The sequence below is a fragment of the Diplotaxodon limnothrissa genome, linkage group LG10 (genome assembly GCF_057381915.1).
Source record: "Diplotaxodon limnothrissa isolate DT_005_m linkage group LG10, D_limnothrissa_male_GT1.1, whole genome shotgun sequence".
Classification (NCBI taxonomy): domain Eukaryota; kingdom Metazoa; phylum Chordata; class Actinopteri; order Cichliformes; family Cichlidae; genus Diplotaxodon; species Diplotaxodon limnothrissa.
In genome coordinates this window covers 22,136,246-22,156,800 of record NC_140605.1, presented here as the reverse complement: position 1 = coordinate 22,156,800, position 20,555 = coordinate 22,136,246, and the positions used below count along the sequence as shown (strand labels likewise).

The 20,555-nt window shown below is 42.5% G+C and overlaps 1 protein-coding gene across 1 annotated transcript; it reads left to right on the top strand.

Annotated features, from left to right (window-relative positions):
* Positions 1-437: 437 nt before the first annotated feature.
* slc7a3a (solute carrier family 7 member 3a) lies at positions 438-14,537 on the top strand. The gene is made up of 12 exons (XM_085364608.1): positions 438-499; positions 7,074-7,704; positions 7,819-7,980; positions 8,485-8,668; positions 8,753-8,868; positions 9,070-9,292; positions 9,379-9,518; positions 9,828-9,930; positions 11,836-12,059; positions 12,526-12,692; positions 12,817-12,925; positions 13,028-14,537. Exons 2-12 carry the CDS (start codon positions 7,338-7,340, stop codon positions 13,177-13,179), a joined length of 1,947 nt encoding a protein of 648 aa, XP_085220734.1. The 5' UTR covers positions 438-499; positions 7,074-7,337; the 3' UTR covers positions 13,180-14,537.
* Positions 14,538-20,555: the final 6,018 nt, after the last annotated feature.

Sequence of the window (20,555 nt, the reverse complement as noted above, 5' to 3'; positions counted from 1 at the left end):
GAATGTGCAGGTCACCAAGTGCACATACACATGAAAGAAATTGTTTATATTTCCCCCCTTTTTCTTTTAATCTGTGAAACAAAGCAGCAGCGGATATAGTGCACGGTCGGAGTCACAGCCTATACATAGCTTTCCACGAGGGGCGTCCAAATATGGGCATCGCTACTACAGCATGCGCTCATATACAGTCTCTCTGTTTATCCCGATATTTGGTCTGTAAAGCACTTGTAGGCGACATAAAGTATATAAAAGTATACAATATACATTAATATGTAAAGATTACTTCACTACTGTGTTTTCAGAAAGTACAGACATCTAACTTCCATTCATGAGTGGAAAGCTCCACCTTGTGATGACGTCACTGTACACATCCTCTCGCGACTGGTAAAAACCGCACTAGCGAGCGGGTTGTTTCGTCATCTGCTCTGACACCAGCGCTCCTATCTGTCGTCTTTCTTCCTCTCTCCACTCACTTTAAAACCACCAGAAGACATTAAAGGTAACGACGTCGGCTTTTGTTTAACACAACAGAAACGCGTTTTTAATCTAAGATGTACTGTAGTGACATTTTTCTATCTAAAATCGAGCTTGTACTTACGATATAGTAAACTGATGCAATCCTCCTCGTGTGTTGTCGGATGTAATTGGCGCAATGTTGAACAAGACCAGGACGACACTGTTCTTGAGCAGCTTTATTATGTTTTAAAGTCAAATATTTCAATGTGTTTTTTCTCTAACCGAGCGTGAAAAACGTGTCTCGGTTATTCACTGTACTTTCCGCTTTAATTTGTCATTTGAGCGGGGAGTCAGCTGTCTGCGCGAAACGTTACCCGGAAAACCGAGCAGAAACAAGAAACTTAATGTAAGGCGACCATTGTGGAAAATGTGTTTAATTGGTTTCCATCTTCTTTTCAGCACACTCGGACGCTTATCCGTGTTATTAATCGTGGTTTTCATTCATTGTTTTGGTCGTGGTGGGCTAGCACGCCGTGCTACTAGCGTTCTACAGAGACGTGGAATGACCGTAAATGGTGCTTTTAAAGACCCCCGTAGCGCCGAATTTTTGAGAATCGCATGCATTATTCTCAAAGAACACTAATCTTTAAAAATAATAATAACAACTTGGCTAGTTCACGTGCATATTTAAACTGAGCGCACCCAACCAGAGCCACTGCAAGAACTCGATTTGTAAGATTTTTTTTGTAAAGCCTAATCTCTGAATACCAATGCAACATTTACTTTTATGTGCAAACGTTATCCAGAAGATTGTTAAATCCAAGCCTGAGCCCTAACGCCGCACTTAAAAAGATCACCAACGTTAAAACCACCGCCATTTCCCGCTTTCTTGCGTCAGGTATGAAATGTATTAAAGCCAATTGCTGCACTTCCTATATTGATGAAAGCAACACTGGCACCACACGAGAGCTTCCCAGCCACGTAGATAGGTCAGTGGTGTTTCGGTCGCTTGACAGATGGGGTATTTTATCCATATGGACAGCTGAACAACGTCGGCACTGCTCGTGGGTAAAACAATTTTAAACTCGTGATTTTATTTATTTATTTTCTGGTAACCTCGTGCGCGAGTGGCAATGTCACCTCGGGAAGGTGTGCCATTTGTGTTGCATCAGCCAGTTGAAAGCCAAGCTTTAGCTGGAGTAACTAATGATCAACTGCATTAATTGTATTGGAGACAAGGGTGTAGACACGGATAAGAGTGTGTGTCGAGAGTATTCACACCTGCTTGACTGCGTTATTGTGGTTTCAAGGGGTCAGGTTGTATAACCTTGTACCAGAATGCCACGTTACTTTAGGGGCAAAAAAAAAATCAGGAGACCGCGGAAATTCGGTTTTGAAAAAACACAATAAAGTCGCCATTTTTTAGTATAATAATATAATAACAACACATAGCAACTCATAACAACACATTATTTTTTTTATCCTGCTGCTAAACTAATTTCCCCTTGTGGGACAATAAAGAAATTGAGCTGTAAGATTTGTGTTACTATTCAATTCAATGTTGTTTTTTCAGAGGTATCCGTCCAGTTTCTGTGGGACGCTTCCTTCTGTTTGTTTTGTTCACGCCATTTGCATCAAACTAAATATTACTAATATCTCTCAGAGTCAACAAAACCCATCAGAGCTGTGATTTACAGCAGGGTGTACTCGATAAACTGCAGCAGTGTGAAGCTGTAATAGTCAGAGTGAATGATTTCGCTCATTATTGGTTGTTTGAATGAAATGCTCATAAATTGAAGTGAAGCACAAATTTTGTGTGCACGTGTGTGTCATTGCAGGAAGGGTGTGTGCTAGTCCACATCAAAGGGTCTTCGTGTGACATGTTCTGGGAACATTTTGATTATGGTTAAATAAAAACATTCAATAACAGGGGAAGGGGGGTGCAAATGCTGCCAAACTCAAGAAAGATTGCACGTCTGTCGTGCTACAATGCGGCACATTTCGGCGTGAGTGTGTGACAAATTGGTAGTTTTGTCCTGCTCTTGTCATATCTGATGATGTTAATGGTGTTGGCAGTGGTCGTGGGAAAGCGGGCAGGCTCTCGGTTTGTCACATTCCATTTCACAGCGAGTCCGGTTTTTGGCAAGAGGGGTGGTCTCCCCGCCAGGTGATCTGTGGGGTTGTTCAGTTCAGTCTCCATGGTTTCTTTCTTCACTCGGCCTTTTTGTTAACCCGCTGTGCACCTCATATCATCCTTATTGTCCCTGAGTCTAAATGTACTGTTCCTGTCTTCAAACAGCCGGGAAATAAAAACACTGTGTCGTGTTTGAGAGGATGTAGAGCAAGCCGCGATGCAGTGTACACTCCAAATAGATCCGGCCCCACTTTGCAGGGAGCTGAACTTGGTGTTTGTTCAACTGCTGCACTCCACAGATTAACTGAAGTTGATATTTAAGGAGTGATGTGGATTATTTTGGCAATATTTTGCTATATAAATCCAGCAGTGGATTTCACAAACTAGTGAGCAGCATAGAGTGAAGACACAGCTTGACTCGGTATCACTATCAGCAGCAGTGGTTATTTGTCAACAGTGGCAGTCAAAACAAAGCCATGTGTTGCTCATGAGGATAGAATAAGGAGCAGCAACAGGTTGTAATGAGGTTAGCAGGTTTGTTACTACTTCAAATAATCCTCTTAGTCCTTGGAAGCACTTGCGCCAATGCTAAGTCAAATAACAGGACTATTATCCCTGAAGCCTGTTGTAACCGGACCATTGTTGGCCAGAGCTGCTGCTGGTCATAGTCCCCCAGCATAAAGAGCCTTTTAGTTTGGTCCTCAAAAAACAACAACCGTGCTCAAGCTTAGTTTTAAAAAAGCGATAACAAACACAGAAGTGATCTTGGCAACAAGATTCACGCATCATCTTTGGCTTTCCAGGGAAATGCTTGTGTTTTCACTTTAATAGCAGGAGCATGGGGGGGGGGAAGGGAGGAAAAAAACCCCTGCTGGTTATAACGTTAGTCTTTCATACAGGCGTGTGTGGGCTAGTGGAACATGCAGAGGGTACATTTGTGAGCCACACCTCCACACAACCTGCCCCACTTGCACAAACGGGCACCCTCGTGAAAACCACAAGGGAAAGATTAGCAACAAGCTGACGTGACAGAGGTGGCATCCGGGGCTATGGTGGCTTGCTTTAATAAGACCACCCTTAATTATGCTCAAACAGTAAGAGCGCATGTGTATGTGTGTCCTAAAAAGAAAAAAAAATCATTCCCTTTTGCACGGTTGCCGTTGTCCCCACCGAAGGGTCCCGTGTAGCGTTGGGTGAACCCCCGAGGAGATCTAAGGCCGGTCGGGCACAGTAGTTTGGTAATAAATGTTTATTGACAGGACACCGAGCACCTTAGATCTCAGTTCCTGGTGTGCGAGTGGAAAATGCTGCTGGAATGTCACACCAAGTGGGGAGCGGGAGCATTTCCACCATGTACCAGTTTCCCATCAGTCTTCAGAGGGGAGTGTGTTTATTATGGCAGTCATCAGGTGCTCTCTGTGTTGTTTTTATTTCATTGTTTGACAGTGTTTTGAGTTTTTTCTCCCAACACTTAACTGTACCAGACAGGATATTCTCTTTTGAAATAGTAAGCCTAGAAATGCTTTGATAGTCCGTTTCTGTTGTTTTTGCAGTATTAATAGAATATTGTCATTGTGCTGAAACATCGTGGGAGCTGGGGAAAAGGAAAAAGACTAAAATTGGATCATAATGCCGCCACAGCTGAATGTACATTGCTTTCATTTTTATGAAATTGTACACCTGAAATAAGTTCTCAAGGCAGAAAGATAAAGAAGCACAAGCCTCAAAAGTCCACTGTACATGCCGTAGTTCTCGATTCTCTTTTTTTCTCGAGTCATATTTTTGATTTTTTTCTTTTGAGCATCTGCAGTTTTTCAGAAGCTTCCCATTGATGTCTGGGTTTTGTTTTCTTTTTTTCTTTTCTTTTAGTTTCTAGTGGTCACGTTCTAAGCATGGATTCAATTTCACTCTGAGAACTTCACCCTAAGCAGTAGAGATTTTAATACATTCATGATGTGAGCAGGGGACCTTTTTCCTATTTTTATAAATGTATTTTATCCCTGAAGCTCATTGGACAGACGGTGGAGGACAAAAACACTTAAACAGCACTGCTCAAAATGGTACTGTGTGGCCCTCCGTCTTCAGTTTTTTACACACTTAATAGGCATTAAAGGGCGTTTTTGATGTGGCCGTCCTCGCTGTGCCGCTGATTCAGTCCGATCTTTGCCGCTGGGTTAGGATTTCACATCTCCTCCTCCTCTTTACAGACTGATCTGTGAAGTAACTGAAAGGCCTGACATGGGAAAGAATCGGGTGTCGTTGCAGTAATAGCCTCAGACGCGTAGCTTTTAACGCTGCTCCGCCCTCAAAATCCTGACTTCAGCCCTTCTCTTGGAGAACCTGCAGATCAGTTGCACACCAAGAAAGAATGTTTCATTGATTGTTCTTTATTATTTATTCTTGATTATTGTTTGTCAAATCTTATAGTTTAAAGGTGCGGCCTGTGGGCCCAGTGTTGGACTTAAATTTGTCAAACCCTGCCCTAATGAGTTGTGTGAGCTTTTAATCACCAAGAAGCTCAATGTTTTTGTATTTTCTGTTCTTTTGGATAAGTAGATATGCCTCATGATGCAATATCCTTCACCTTGGTCCAGTATATTATTTTGTTGAAATGTTAATGATTAACCATACAAGTATAGTATTTTGTTGATAAGATAAAAGTTTACAGCGTTCTTATTGCTCTGAGCATGTTTTTGCCTCGTGGACCTGCATGTGCGTACAAGACTGTTTACTGTAAATAACAGAGAGTGAGTACATCTAACATGTAAAGTTTACCGGTAATATTTCTCTGTAATCTCAGTGACGCTGCAGAAACCAGGTCCAAGGGGAAAAAAAAGGGTGTAAAAACAACACGACGACATGATGCATTGAGCCATTTTAGACAAGACAAATGTGTGATTGCTACTTCCTGCAAGTCACACTCTGTCGTTCTGTCGCACACCCTTCTCGATTTGCAAATCTCTGGTCTCCGTGTAGCTTTTCTGTGGACATCTGACAGCTTTAACCCCACAAAGTGACACTTTACTTCTGAAAAGCTTGCATGAGTTAGCAGCACGACAGTGAGTCCTGGCTGCTGGCGATCAGTTTTATTTTGCAAGAGCTGCAAGACTGACATTTAGCATTTTGTTAGTGCTGCGTAAAGCCAAAACCAGTCTAACCAGTTTTTAAGCACATGGATTTCTCTCTTCTGCTTTCCATTTGGAGTAAAAGACATCTTATTTAGATAATCAAATTACTACTACTACTGCTGCTACTACTAATACAACTACTTTTACAAAGCAAGACTTCAGACTCAAACGGCAGTATGAGAACTCTGAATAATCTAAATAAGACTGAAGGTGGTCAAGCAACATTTTGTGGGAGTGTTCAGGGTGTTGCTTGTACACACAGTGTATGTACCGACCAAAAGGTTGTTGAACTGCAGGCCTCGACCATCACTCACTTTTTTGACATGTACACGTGTCAGTAACCCCAGATTTTTAGTTACATTCACTCAGTTATTGACGTCATTCCTGCTTCTGCCAATAAAAACGTGTCCAGTCCCCCTCAGACAAACAGAAAAACAGTGTCTGTTTAGGTTACATGTTGCATAAAGTGTCCTTGGCGTGTTATGAAGCTGCTTTTGTGTGTCAAAGAAACTAGTGTAATGGTTATCTTTCACCCTGTGAGATCTTGGCAAACCAACCCACAACTGGCACAAAATGTGTTGCTGCTGTCCTTCGGGGTGGTTCATTGTGTTATTTTTCTCAATCAGATCACTGATAATGCATGTAACAGTGAAAACAGTGTATTACATTCTGATTAGTGAAACGGCACGGTCACGAGGTTGTGTTGGAACCTATGTAGTTGTAGTCCTCCGTTTGACCAACCCCCATCACCACTGCACACACTTTCCCAGGCGTTTCCCCGTCTAGCTCTAGCTGCTAGTTGACTCCTGGTATTTTCTCGCAGTAAGGGAGTGGTGAGGAATAAGGTTAGGTGTTGTATCAAAATAATTTATTATTTTTTGGGGTGTGCACCATGGAAGGTTTATTTGTCCAGGCAAACTTGAGATTTGATTAAAGCCTAACAGTATAACGCTCGGATTTCTTTTGTCTTCATGGTTCCTTTGCGTCCCACTGTGTCTCGTGATGTGTAACTGTGCTTTAAAAGGTGGTAGTATTCCAGTGCAGTTTGCAACATCTCCGGGGCTACCTCGGTTCACTTGAAACACACCTAAAAACCTGCCGAGACATTGCATATGATACAATTTATTTTTGTAGCCCAGCTGGGAGCGATTGTGTTGCAAGATTTGATATATTCTCCGCCAGTTTGAACACTTTCCTGGAAAAAAAAACAAAACAACTTTGCTACTTGGAAAAAGCGAGGTTTTCATAATCCCTCTGCACCATGCCAAGCACAAGAAGCTGTAAGAAGCGTAAGCTCTGGCTCGTACTGAATAGCGCCCTGTTTTGAGCTCTTGTTTTCTTGTGTTTCCTCACAGGTAATCTGCTGCTGCTAAATTCTGTGACCACAGCCTTTGCTACTTCCTGATCTCTGTGTTGAAGCGACTGTGGCCTGGCTGATACGAACACAAAGGGAGCAATACTTGACGAGTAACTTACCCATCCATCTGTCCAAACTTCTCCCGTACCTGCCGGTCACACGTGTTCTGTTTAAGCTGTGTCAATCACACACACACGCACTCACACTAGAAGGATTTCAAACGCATAGCCTGCTTCTGCGCCCACACACAGTCACAGCAAACATGGCCAGCCATCTGTCCACCTTTGGCAAAATCCTGCTGCGTCGCAGGAAACTAGACTTGTCAAGTGTAGAGACCCAGTTCGCCCGCTGCTTGTCCACCCTGGACCTCATTGCCTTGGGAGTGGGCTCCACGCTGGGTGCTGGTGTCTACGTCCTCGCCGGTGAGGTCGCGCGAGAGAAGGCGGGACCCGCCATCGTGCTCTGCTTCCTCATCGCCGCTCTGTCCTCCATGCTGGCCGGCCTGTGCTACGCCGAATTTGGCGCCCGTGTCCCTAAGACGGGCTCCGCATACCTGTACAGCTACGTGACAGTCGGAGAAATCTGGGCCTTCATAACAGGATGGAATCTCATCTTGTCTTATGTCATAGGTGAGCCTCAGTTTCACTAGACTGAGATGTGCCGTAGAAATCCACACATTAGGAGTCATATCTTGTCACCATATTCTTAAATAATCTCTGGTATTTTTTTTTTCCTTCTTTTAGGTACAGCCAGTGTGGCCCGGGCTTGGAGTTCAACCTTTGACAACCTGGTGGAACAAAAGATCTCGGGCTTCTTTAAAGCCTCCATGGCAATGACGGTGCCAGGCAAGGTGCTGGCAGAGTACCCGGACCTGTTCGCCCTCATCCTGGTGCTGCTGCTCACTGGTGAGTCTGCTTATTCTTAGTGCTATGAGGGGATAACTTGCTCAATAATAAGGACATTTTTGGGATATAAAAAAACTTGAGCAGTCCAATAACGGGCTATCCGCCTTCATTTTAACTGCTTTAAACTCATGAAGCTGTTTGAGCATCAGACCCTTACTGTTAGTAGCATTTTAATGCATACAAGTGTGTTTGTTCTTCCAAAGATGACCCACTGAAACCTCCAATATCGAGTACTTTTCTCATTTAAAATTAGGCTGTCAGCTTGGTCGTTGCACACCGCGCTGAAGTAGCCGATTGCGATCATTGCATCCAAATCATTGCACAACAGACAACAGTTTTCACACTAACATCACAGCTAGTGTGGCCTGCCAGTAGCAGTGTTAGAATGAATTGGTGTCGCTGACTGATGGTTTGTTGGAAGTGAAGTATGAAAATGTCCACCCACGTAGCAGGATGTGTTGTTGAAGCTTCTCTCTCTTGTCTCCGTCTACTTCCTGCCCTCAGGACTTCTGGCCTTTGGTGTGAGTGAGTCGGCTCTCGTGAACAAAATCTTCACTGGGATCAATCTGGTGGTTTTGGGGTTTGTTATTATCTCCGGCTTCGTTAAAGGGGACACTAATAACTGGCACCTCACAGAGAACGACTACAGGGAATTCATAAACAGCACCAATGGCAGCAGGGAGCTGAAGTGAGTGTTTGATGGCTGATTTACTTCTCTGATCCAATCCTCTTTTATTGTTTAACTTCATGTTTCTCCTCATCTGCCTCCCAGGTTGAAGGAGCAATACGGCACTGGTGGGTTTGCCCCATTTGGACTTAACGGAGTTTTGTCCGGTGCAGCCACGTGCTTCTATGCCTTTGTGGGCTTTGACTGCATTGCCACAACAAGTAAGTAGTTTTGATGGTTATGAAGAGTGTTGCGTTACATAAAACTTTTCCTTTGTAAGGCCAGGAACTCTGGTGTGTGGGGAAAACCCCGCCCTTGGATAGTACACGCTAACATAATCAGCTTTTGTCAAGACGTTCAAGGGTTATTTAGGCGCGCCAGTGGGATCCCGCTCATCTTTCTCTTGCTTTGTGTTCCCTCAGGCGAAGAGGCAAAGAACCCCATGCGCTCCATACCTATTGGCATCGTGGCCTCGCTGCTCATCTGCTTTTTCGCCTACTTCGGCGTGTCTGCCGCTCTCACCATGATGATGCCGTACTACCAGCTGAACACTCAGAGTCCTCTGCCCGAGGCCTTCAGCTTTGTCGGCTGGGGTCCTGCTCGATACATCGTGGCTGTCGGTTCTCTCTGTGCTCTGTCCACCAGGTGAGGAAGGCATAACCCAAAACATCTAACATGTTTATGTTCACATGACTGTAAAATGTTAATGCAAACTTCCAATCCTCCCCCAGCCTCTTGGGCTCCATGTTCCCTATGCCCCGTGTTATTTACGCCATGGCAGAGGACGGGCTGCTGTTCCGATTTCTGTCTAAGATGAGCGCTCGCACAAAGACCCCTGTCCTGGCTACCATTGTTTCTGGTATTATTGCAGGTAAGATAAAGATACAACTTTCAGAGACATTTATGTTTGGGCATATTTCTCTTCATGTTTTGGACACGCAGATTTGTTTGTTTTGTTTCTTTGTTTGCTGTATCAATGTACAGATACTGCTGGTATCAATCTCCTGTTACCAGTAGTATCTGTTGCTAGTTTTCCAAGTTCACAGAGCTTCCTGCTGCCTCAGCTCTGTCTAGCAGCCTATCTCACAGGCTGACATGTCAAGATCAATACTAGTTTTGCAAATACTGATATTTTTGGTGCTTGCAGCTGTCTAAGATCTGGTCTTACTTCTCCTTCCAGCTCTGATGGCCTTTCTGTTCGACCTGGCAGCTCTGGTGGACCTCATGTCCATTGGAACCCTTTTGGCGTACTCTTTAGTGGCCATCTGCGTCCTCATTCTCAGGTAAGCACCTTTATTCTCCACCATCAAATTCACACAGAGGCTTGTGAAGTGGTAATCATGTGTTAAATACTCTGTAGCAGCTGATGCACTAATGCCATTGGCAAGCACCCATAAGTTTAAAAGCACAGTTATATCATAATCCGTGTCGATCCAAAGAACAAGGGTGAAGGCAAGGAAGCTTTACTGGCTCTCACTTGGCTGTGGGCTCATTTTCATAGTAGCAATAAACAGGAAGCAATATACAGTGGGGCAAAAAAGTATTTAGTCAGCCACCGATTGTGCAAGTTCCCCCACTTAAAATGATGACAGAGGTCAGTAATTTGCACCAGAGGTACACTTCAACTGTGAGAGACAGAATGTGAAAAAAAAATCCATGAATTCACATGGTAGGATTTGTAAAGAATTTATTCATAAATTAGGGTGGAAAATAAGTATTTGGTCACCTCAAACAAGGAAAATCTCTGGCTCTCACAGACCTGTAACGTCTTCTGTAAGAAGCTTTTCTGTCCCCCACTCGTTACCTGTATGAATGGCACCTGTTTGAACTCATCATCTGTATAAAAGACACCTGTCCACAGCCTCAAACAGTCAGACTCCAAACTCCGCCATGGCCAAGACCAAAGAGCTTTCGAAGGACACCAGGAAAAGTATTGTAGACCTGCACCAGACTGGGAAGAGTGAATCTACAATAGGCAAGCAGCTTGGTGTGAAAAAATCAACTGTGGGAGCAATCATCAGAAAATGGAAGACATACAAGACCACTGATAATCTCCCTCGATCTGGGGCTCCACGCAAGATCTCATCCCGTGGGGTCAAAATGATCATGAGAACGGTGAGCAAAGATCCCAGAACCACACGGGGGGACCTGGTGAATGACCTGCAGAGAGCTGGGACCAAAGTAACAAAGGTCACCATCAGTAACACACTACAACGGCAGGGAATCAAATCCCGCAGTGCCAGACGTGTTCCGCTGCTGAAGCCAGTGCATGTCCAGGCCCGTCTGAAGTTTGCCAGAGAGCACATGGATGATACAGCAGAGGATTGGGAGAATGTCATGTGGTCAGATGAAACCAAAGTAGAACTTTTTGGTATAAACTCAACTCGTCGTGTTTGGAGGACGAAGAATACTGAGTTGCATCCCAAGAACACCATACCTACTGTGAAGCATGGGGGTGGAAACATCATGCTATGGGGCTGTTTTTCTGCCAAGGGGACAGGACGACTGATCCGTGTTAAGGACAGAATGAATGGGGCCATGTATCGTGAGATTTTGAGCCAAAACCTCCTTCCATCAGTGAGAACTTTGAAGATGAAACGAGGCTGGGTCTTCCAACATGACAATGATCCAAAACACACCGCCCGGGCAACAAAGGGGTGGCTCCGTAAGAAGCATTTGAAAGTCCTGGAGTGGCCTAGCCAGTCTCCAGACCTCAACCCCATAGAAAATCTGTGGCGGGAGTTGAAAGTCCGTGTTGCTCGGCGACAGCCCCAAAACATCACTGCTCTCGAGAAGATCTGCATGGAGGAATGGGCCAAAATACCAGCTACTGTGTGTGCAAACCTGGTAAAGACCTATAGTAAACGTTTGACCTCTGTTATTGCCAACAAAGGTTATGTTACAAAGTATTGAGTTGTATTTTTGTTATTGACCAAATACTTATTTTCCACCCTGATTTACGAATAAATTCTTTACAAATCCTACCATGTGGATTCATGGATTTTCACATTCTGTCTCTCACAGTTGAAGTGTACCTCTGGTGCAAATTACTGACCTCTGTCATCATTTTAGGTGGGGGAACTTGCACAATCGGTGGCTGACTAAATACTTTTTTGCCCCACTGTATTTAAAGTAACAGAAGCAGTTGTGTGTGACGTCTATGTTAAGTCTCTCATTCATGTTTCTAGGTATCAGCCAGGTACCCTAAATTCACCCAGCCAGCTGGAGAAGCTTATGGAGGAATCGGAGAAGATGCCTGTGAGTGGAGGGGAGAGTGGCGATGAATATGACATGGAGATGGATCAGAGGCCACTAAAAGAGACATTCAGCTTCAAGCTGCTCTTCTGCCCAAGTGGAAAGATCCCCACAGTCCTGTCTGGGAACATTGTCTACGCTACAACTGCTGTCATCTGTAAGTGTGTGAGCGAGAAGGCTAAAACAATAAAGTGTGATGAAATATATGCTTTCCTTTGGAGTTTTAGGGTGGTTTCACACCTGCTGTGTTCAGTCCATTAATGTGATCCAAACCTACTACCTAACAGAACGCCCCATAGCCACATATGCTTTGTATTCTCAATGCGGGAAGGTGCTACAGATATCTAAAAGTCTGTGCGGTCTAGCAGCTAGCTGTGAAATGAACATAAAGTTCTCCATGTTGTCTCATAGTCCGGAGCACGGACGCAATGAGCTGTCTGAACACTCACGTGGTTTGTAGTGATGCATTTTGGTTCGCTTGGAGTTTGCTGAGAATTCCTCTGTGTGAAAACAAACTAAATCGCATGGGAAAGCTACAAGCTTACAAACTCATCTGATTTAGATCAGAATAAACTAGGTGAAGTAACCGGTGTAAGTAACTTCATCTTCTGCTCTCCCTGCAGCGATTTTGATGACTGTCCTGTGCGTCATCCTGGCCAACTGTTTGCCGGAGCTGCTCGCTGGATATTTGGGTGTGGTGGTGCCGTGCGTTATTTTAGTTGTGCTCTGTGCCGTCTGCGTGATCATCATCTGGAGGCAGCCGGAGAGCAAAGAGGCGCTCACCTTCAAGGTAACTTTCCATTTTTTTGAAGCACAGGACGTTGTTGTTTCTGAGACTGACTGGACACCTTGGGCACATGTTGTTACGATGTTATCTGAGAAAGTGTCTTAAGTTTGGCCTCTGTCTCTTTAAGGTTCCTCTTCTTCCCTGGTTGCCCCTGTTCAGTGTTTTCGTCAACATCTACCTCATGATGCAGCTGGACTTGGGTACATGGTGCCGCTTCACCGTCTGGATGGCTTTGGGTACGTTCGAGCGCTACACATCCTGTCCTTCCTTCTGTTGCCTCACATTAATGTGCCCGTTTTATAACTTCCATCCGCCTCTTCTTCTTCTTCCCCCTTCAGGTTTTGCCATTTACTTCTTCTATGGCATTACAAACAGCAACGAAAGCGGCAACAAGCCACTCCCACGCAAATACGAGCTCCCCGTGGAGAACAATGCCCCAATTTACAAGGGTGCCCCCAACAGTGACGTGGAAGCAGGCAGCAGCCCTTGATGCAGACTGGCACAGACCTGGGGGAGCGTTGCAGAACTTCCACACTCATGTTTGGCCATGTGGTTACCGCCAAATGTTGCAGTGTAGGCGGCTTGGAACGCTGCCCTGGGTTTGAAGGAGGAGAGGCAAGAAAATGCGACACACATCTTACCTCTGATTTTTAGAGGCTGATTTAACTTGATGGTTAGACTTCTCACTACGTGCCCGTTCTAACCCATTTCTCCTTAGCCATAGCCCTCTGGAGACATTTCGCTGCCTATGAGAAAATGCTTCGAATGGACCCAACAAACATCTATGAGTTCATGTTTTCAGTTATCAGAAGCTGTAAACTGGAAGAATGTTACACTTCTCATGTTTGCTTCCTTTTCCGTTACTCCAACCCTCCCATCCGGCCACAAAGAACCACAGTGTAAATCACTATGACTTAAGCCAGTCAGTTTACAACTGTCAGCTACACTTCACGTTTTCTTTTCCTTTTTTTTTCCCTTTTTAGAAAGAAAAAATAAGCAGAAGGTGCAGACGCATCTGTCCGTTAACCATCTTTCTGTAGAGTTCACCTTCCCTGCTTGTTTGCATCGGTGCATTTAGGTCAGCAGCACGCGACGGATGCCATCTTACTCACTGTGCAGCTTTAAGGAGTTTGTAAAGACACTACCGCCCTTGTTTGCTCCAACCCCAACTCCCAGAGACCCACCTTACAGCATGTGTACACGAAATCATTGTGGAATCGGTTAAATGCGCCCGTTTTATGTTATTTTAGAAATTTTGGGGGGGGGGGCGGTTGCATGTAGACTGCATTTTTGCACATTTTGAGGCCTTTGATTTGAACCTGGTAAATACAGGTTGTAAACAAAGAAAGTAAAGTCAAGATAACAAAGGAAAGCAGGAGTTGTGAGATTTGTTTTGTCTTTCCTTCTGTTTTCTGGTATTTAGAGGAGGATACCCCATCATCTATCTGTTTGGTTACAAATGTCTATTTTCCCACCCAAGAGCTTTTTCCAATGCCATGGAAAGCTCTCTATGAATTTTAAATGATCCGCGTAGACTTCCTGACAGAACTGCACCTGTGTGCCTCTTACCTTCGTCGTCCGATCCTGTGATGGACGGATACTGCGAGTATTTTGGTGTCTGGGAGCTGGGGTTGTTTTCTGATAAAGGACCCATATCCAATCACTACTATAACACATTTTTTTATTTTTTTTATTTTGTCACCTTTCTTTTGCTTTCTACTTCCTTGTGAAAAATAAGTATTCTTGTTTCCTTTTTTTCACAAAGGTTCTTGTTTAGTTTCAATTGAAACTTGTTCTTGGCAGCTTTGTCTGTTGAGTACTCATCACATTTATTATTTTAAACTTTAATTTTACTGCATTTTTTTTCTTCCTTGGTATAAAATGTTAATATTTAAATGTTTCTAGTATTGTTTGCTTTCTCTTTTTTTTTCCCTTTTCATATAAACTTTAATCAGTCAGTCTGCTTTTTAGATGTTAACGTATTTTAATCATTACATGTACAGTTTAGAGTGCCGTTCCCTGGGGGCTTTGTTTTATTTTGTTTGGTTGGGTTTTTTTGTTTGTCTTTGTTGAAAAAATGTCGTCAATCGTCACATGATTTTAATTGTACTTGCCGACCAAATGATCTAGTTTTTGGGACCCGCGCGTTTTCCAGAAGCAAGGAGTGACCCCTTAAAGCTGGTCTATAAATTATTTTTCAAACCTATCTTTGCCCATGTCAATAGTCAGTAACTTATTGTCAAAAGTATTTGTTTGTTGTTGTTTTTTTTGGGGGGGGGGGGTCCTAGTAAAGTGCTTTACTGTAGAGTGTACAGTATTTGTTTAAAACTGTATCTTTATTTGTATAATGCTGTAAATTATATGAATTGTTTCTCTAAAATATGACCAATTATAATTTGATACGGTGAGGGTTTGGAATGACACTTGAAGGCATTTTACGAACATTTGATGCTTGTGCTGCTGGAAGCCACATGGAGGGGAAAAAAATCCCTACTTTCTTCAGATAAGATGGTCCCAGCGGACGCTTTCCCATAAGACATGACAGAACTTGAAAATTAGTGGAGAGGGGAGTAGATTTGGATTTTTAGATGTTATTGAAGTATAAACTGGTGCCTGGAAAAATAAAAACCCATCTGTCAGCCTGTGGAAGGCGCTGCGGCTGCTAAGAGAGTCAGTACTTTCAGTGTAAACCCCGCTCTACATTTTAATGCTGCTTGCCGGAAATTCATTACCGGGAGTATTTTGTGACGCGGCCGTGCCTCGTGTCACTCTGTTCTTTACAGCCAGCTCCTGTGCCTTTCACAAAAGGAAAAACAATCATCCCCTCTCTCACTGCTGGATCATTAACAGCAGCAAAATATTTCTTTTATATCCTGTACATATCGCTGCCATGTATAAATGTAGCTGTATTTTCAGTGTTTGTTTGTTTTCTTTTTAAAAAAAAATAAAAGTGATTGATGATCACACCTGATTTAACGTCTCTGTCTTGTGCACTTCTTGGTTTTCGTAGAAAGATGTCCGTGTGAGTTGGCTGTGTTGGAGGCAACTGAAGCACATTTTTGTTTTTTTCCATGAGTCATCGGTGACTCGCGTAACTATGTCAACAATGCAGTCTTTATGAGTTATGCCAGGTGCCAACCCTTTTTAGGCAGTTTGACCAGCTTGGTAACTTTAGCCAATTAAATTCTTACTCTGTTAAATTCTCACTTTCGGCTCAAAAAGTTTAGACGGTTCGGTAAGAATTACCTCGTTGCATCATTAGATAATCACTGCAACCAAAAGAATTGACAATAAGACATTAACTGGACACTTTATTAGATACACCTCACTAGTATCAGGTTAGATCCCCTTTTACCTTCAGCACTGTCATAAGTATTCATGACATGGATTCAGCAGGTGGTGAGCACTGTTGTCTCACAGAAAGAAGGTCCTGGATTCAAATCCACCACCTCTCTGGGGTGTTTCTGTGAGGAGCTTCCTTGTTCTCACCGCACTTCAAAGACAATTTGCATTACCAAAACCAATTTGAGATGGTCTGAGCTTTGCTACGTGGTGCTTTGTAGCCATCAGACGCCAATAAATACTTACGCAGTATTGTTGCCTTGCAAACATCAGAGAAAACTGAAATATTAGGTATGATAATTCTGACAAGAAAAGCGAGGAATAAATAAAATGTAGAATAAATTCAAACTAGTTAGATACATCTAAAAATGAACACCAGGAAAAGATGCTTATAAAGGACAACAGTGAAATGAGACAGAAAAGGCTCATAAAAATATGTCTTTAAGAAGGATTTGTAAGAATGATGTATGACAGTGAGCTCATCACCTCAATAGTGAGATTGGGTTGGCTGTAGGTCAGGAAGTGGGCTCTGTATATGTGATACCCCGCTACTCCCGTCTGCATTTCAAAGTATGAACTCTAATCCATCTGTGTGAGTGTGTGTGTACGACGTGCTTGGGTATAGAAATGGGTGAACGAGGCTTGTAGTAAAAACTGGATAAGCTTTGAGTGCTCAGAGTAAAGAAGCAGTCCATGTACCTAAGAATGGTCACCCTTGGTTCTCAGTTAAGACTGTGGGATGGCCAGCAGAGCCTCAGCTGAGCTTATGACTCGAAATACACTTTAAGAGTCAACTATAAAATATTTAATTAAATTCTAAAATTAACATTAACAGATAACCAATGAAGAGAAGCTAAAATGGGAATTAATAACCATTAATTCTGTTTTATCCATATTTAGGTGCAGGAAGCTCTGTGCCATGCTGAATTGGATACAGTCATTCAGTGCACTGACTTTAAGATTTTTACTGTGGTTAAAAGAAATGTATGAGTGAAAATGCTGTGCTATGCCCGCGGATGACATATACCAAGCTTCTTCCCGCAGGCGATACGGTCTCTCAATCACACCACCACACAGTCCTGACCCACACATACAGTTCTTACACACACACTGGACATTCTGGACATTGTTTTCACTTCATTACTTAAATCACGCTGCTGTTATTGTGTATATATTTATTTATATTTCTTCATACATTCTTATATAGTTCTATATTGTGTATTTTGTTGTACAGTTATTTTATTTTCAACTTTAATTTATATATTTTATCTTATTCTTTCCCAGTTAAATTTACCCTTCATTCTAATTTGTGTTGTACAGTTATTTCCTTTTTAACCTTAATTTATATTTTATTCCTTCCTAGTAAAATTTACCCTTTTTAATTTTTCATATTTATTTCCTATCTTATTCATAGCCTTTTCCTTTTTTGTTTTCTTTAGGTCACGAGCAGTTGTCCAAGCATTTCACTGCATATCGTACTGTGTATGACTGTGTACGTGACAAATAAAAATTTGAATTTGAATTTTGAATTTGAAACCAAGGGTAACATGTACAAAGAAAGATGCCTGAGGACAGACCCCTGAGGTACCCCACACTTAACTTCCATTGATGGTGACATCACGTCCAAGTGACTACAGTAAAAGACCTTTCCTGTGAATAAGAATAAATCCACCTTAATATTGAACCAGAAATTTGAGATGCTTCAGAGAAATACAGCGATCCACAGTGTCAAACGCAGCACTCAAATCTAATAACACTAAAAGACAACTAATCAGCAGATCATTCAGCTCTCTGATTCCTTTCTGTTTAAAAAAGCAATCAACTGTTCAGCACCGATCATTTCTGATCTGTTGATCACATTTCTCCAGAAAAGGGTCCATGGTTGACATGAGCGGTTATTTGTGATACTGTTGCCATCCTACCAGCTTTAATAGCTCTCTGGCCGTTCTCCTCTGACCTTTGCTACTTAAAAAGGCATGCTCTCCCAGAGAGCTACCACTTACTGGACATTTCCTTTTCTTTGGATCATTCTCTGTAAACCCTAGAAATGGAAAATCCCAGCAAACTAGGAGATTCTGAAACACCAGCCTGTCTTTCTTCCCCATTCTGGTGTTCAGTTTCAACTTCAGCGGGTTGCCTTGAGCATGTCTACGTGCAAGTTGCTGCCACATGATTGGGCGATTGTTATCAAGCAACAAGAACAGGTGTACTTAATAAAGTTTCCAGTGAGTCGTCCTTACTTTAAGAGATTTAAATGCGACATTTTCCATCTTTTACTCCCCGGGAGGAATGTTTCGTTTTATTGCTTTGAAGTTGTGATAGATGTAGGGTTGCACTTACATTTTCCATACGACTGAATTTGAAAATCACAACAAAAATGTGGATTTTAACTTCTTTGTTTGTCTCACCTTTGGTAACAGGCTGAAAAAGAAAGAAAAAGGAACACATTTTGGAGAAGGAAGAGTCTTTTTTAAAATCTCTACACTATAAAAATGCATAAGAGCTGCTCCCTCCTCTCTTCTCGACACACTAAGGCTGCGCTCTAGTGGTCGCACACTGCAATGTGCCAATCTGGAAACAGTACAGCTATGAACCACTGTGGCAAAGCTGTGTGTAAGCTTGAAAACCTGCACAACAGCGAATCTCCAAAGAAAAACCTTTTCACTTCCAGGCATTTATTTCCAATGACGATCGAGGTGTATATAATGCCACAACAACATCAAACGACCAACCTTGTCAGGATTTGGTTACAAATAAATTATTCACACGTTTAGTGTAATGTGATATAAATGTGTTTCCCGCCACCTTACACTTCAGACGTCAGAGCTCAAAGGAATAACACACAGCTGAATGTATATGAAAGCCTGTTCGATGGTTAATGCCACCAAAAAAGTTAAATCTGTCAGTTTTTTTCCTTTGTGCTGTGTTTCACATGCAGTTTTGTTTTATTTTTCACATCTCTCATCCATTCTGCTCCTACAGTGAAACAGTTACCTACAATATATCAAAGATTAAAAGGAAAAAGCCCTTTCTGTCTTTGGAAATTTTCAATTAAATGGACTGAGTGTATAAATGAATTTTAAACAGACTCCAAAGACTCGTACTGAGTAAGTACTGAATGAATTAAGAAGCAGTTCATAGGAAGAAATAGTGTTAAATGTATGTGTCAAACAATAATATTGAAGGAATCTAAAAATAAAATAACTATAAATGTTACTTTATCCATTTCAAATGTATGTTCATTATCTCATTACACTGATTTTTTCCCAATAATATCCCTTTTCATTACTCACGGATGTACACGCTGCATGCATGATGAAACAGACACGGCTCAATGGTCTGGTTTTTTTCCATCCAGATGGTTGCTTGTTTTTTTCCACTGTATTCTAATACACGCGAGTCACACAGTGAGGTGAGCCGCACAGGCTGTGGGCTAGTCTGTTTCCTGTGTTTATTCACAGCACAAACCTCTGGGCGTTTGTTTAAGAGGGATGCTGTGAAAGCTACAGAGACGCCGTGAAATAAAATCTAATGTGGGATAAACTTAGATAAATTGGATTTTAAGGTCCCATCACTCAAAGTGTTTGGTGTCATTTTTCTGTCACAGGAACCAATTTCTGTTAAGCTTTAGCTGTCTGACAGATGGCCTCACGTTTGTCTCTTGAACATTTGGGTAACAGAGGAGTGCATAGTCGTCTCAAAGACTGCAAGGCGCCTGGTCCTGCAGCTTCAAAAAAAGAAAGAAGCACAGATCATCACCCCTCCACCACCGTGCTTCACAGCTGCTAAGAGTTGTTTGTGCTCACATGCTGTGGTTGGTTTGCTCAAAATGTGGAGCTGTGTATTATGGCCAAACATCACCACTTTGGTCTCGCCTGTAAAGGACATTGTCCCAGAAGTCTTGTGGTTTGTTCGGGTGCAGCTTTGCAAACTGAAGCTGTGCTGCCATGTTGTTTATAGTGAGACGAAGCTTTCTGCTGGAAACCCTTCCAAACAAACTATACTTGTTCAGTCTTTTTCTAAGCTTACTTTCATGAATTTTAACATTGATTTTTTCTCTGAGCATTGTACAGTCTGACCCTGGGGTAGATTTGCTGTGGTCTCCATTCACCTAAATGTTTTGCACTTGTGAAAACATTCAGGTGGGATGACAGACTTCAAATTGTTTGTAATGCTCACAAGGAGGCCATCTGATTGTTGGACTTTTCTCTGTTTTCTCTGTATTATTGTCCTTACCTTATAAAATAAAGCACCTTGAGGCAACTGTTGTTGTGATTTGGTGCTATATCAATGAAATTGAATTGGAGTGATCTTATAACTCTTTCCAGGGCAGCAACAAGTGATTTTATAAGTTCATTGCTGATGCTTTTTGTCCTTGGCATTGTATTACCTTGTACCTGAATGCTCCAGATCTGCAAACTATCAAAACATGTGCTTTAATAGTGGTGCTTATACCAGCTGATGACCAATTAATCAGGGCATTTTAATGAGAACTCCTTGCTGCTACTTACCTTGTTAATTCCT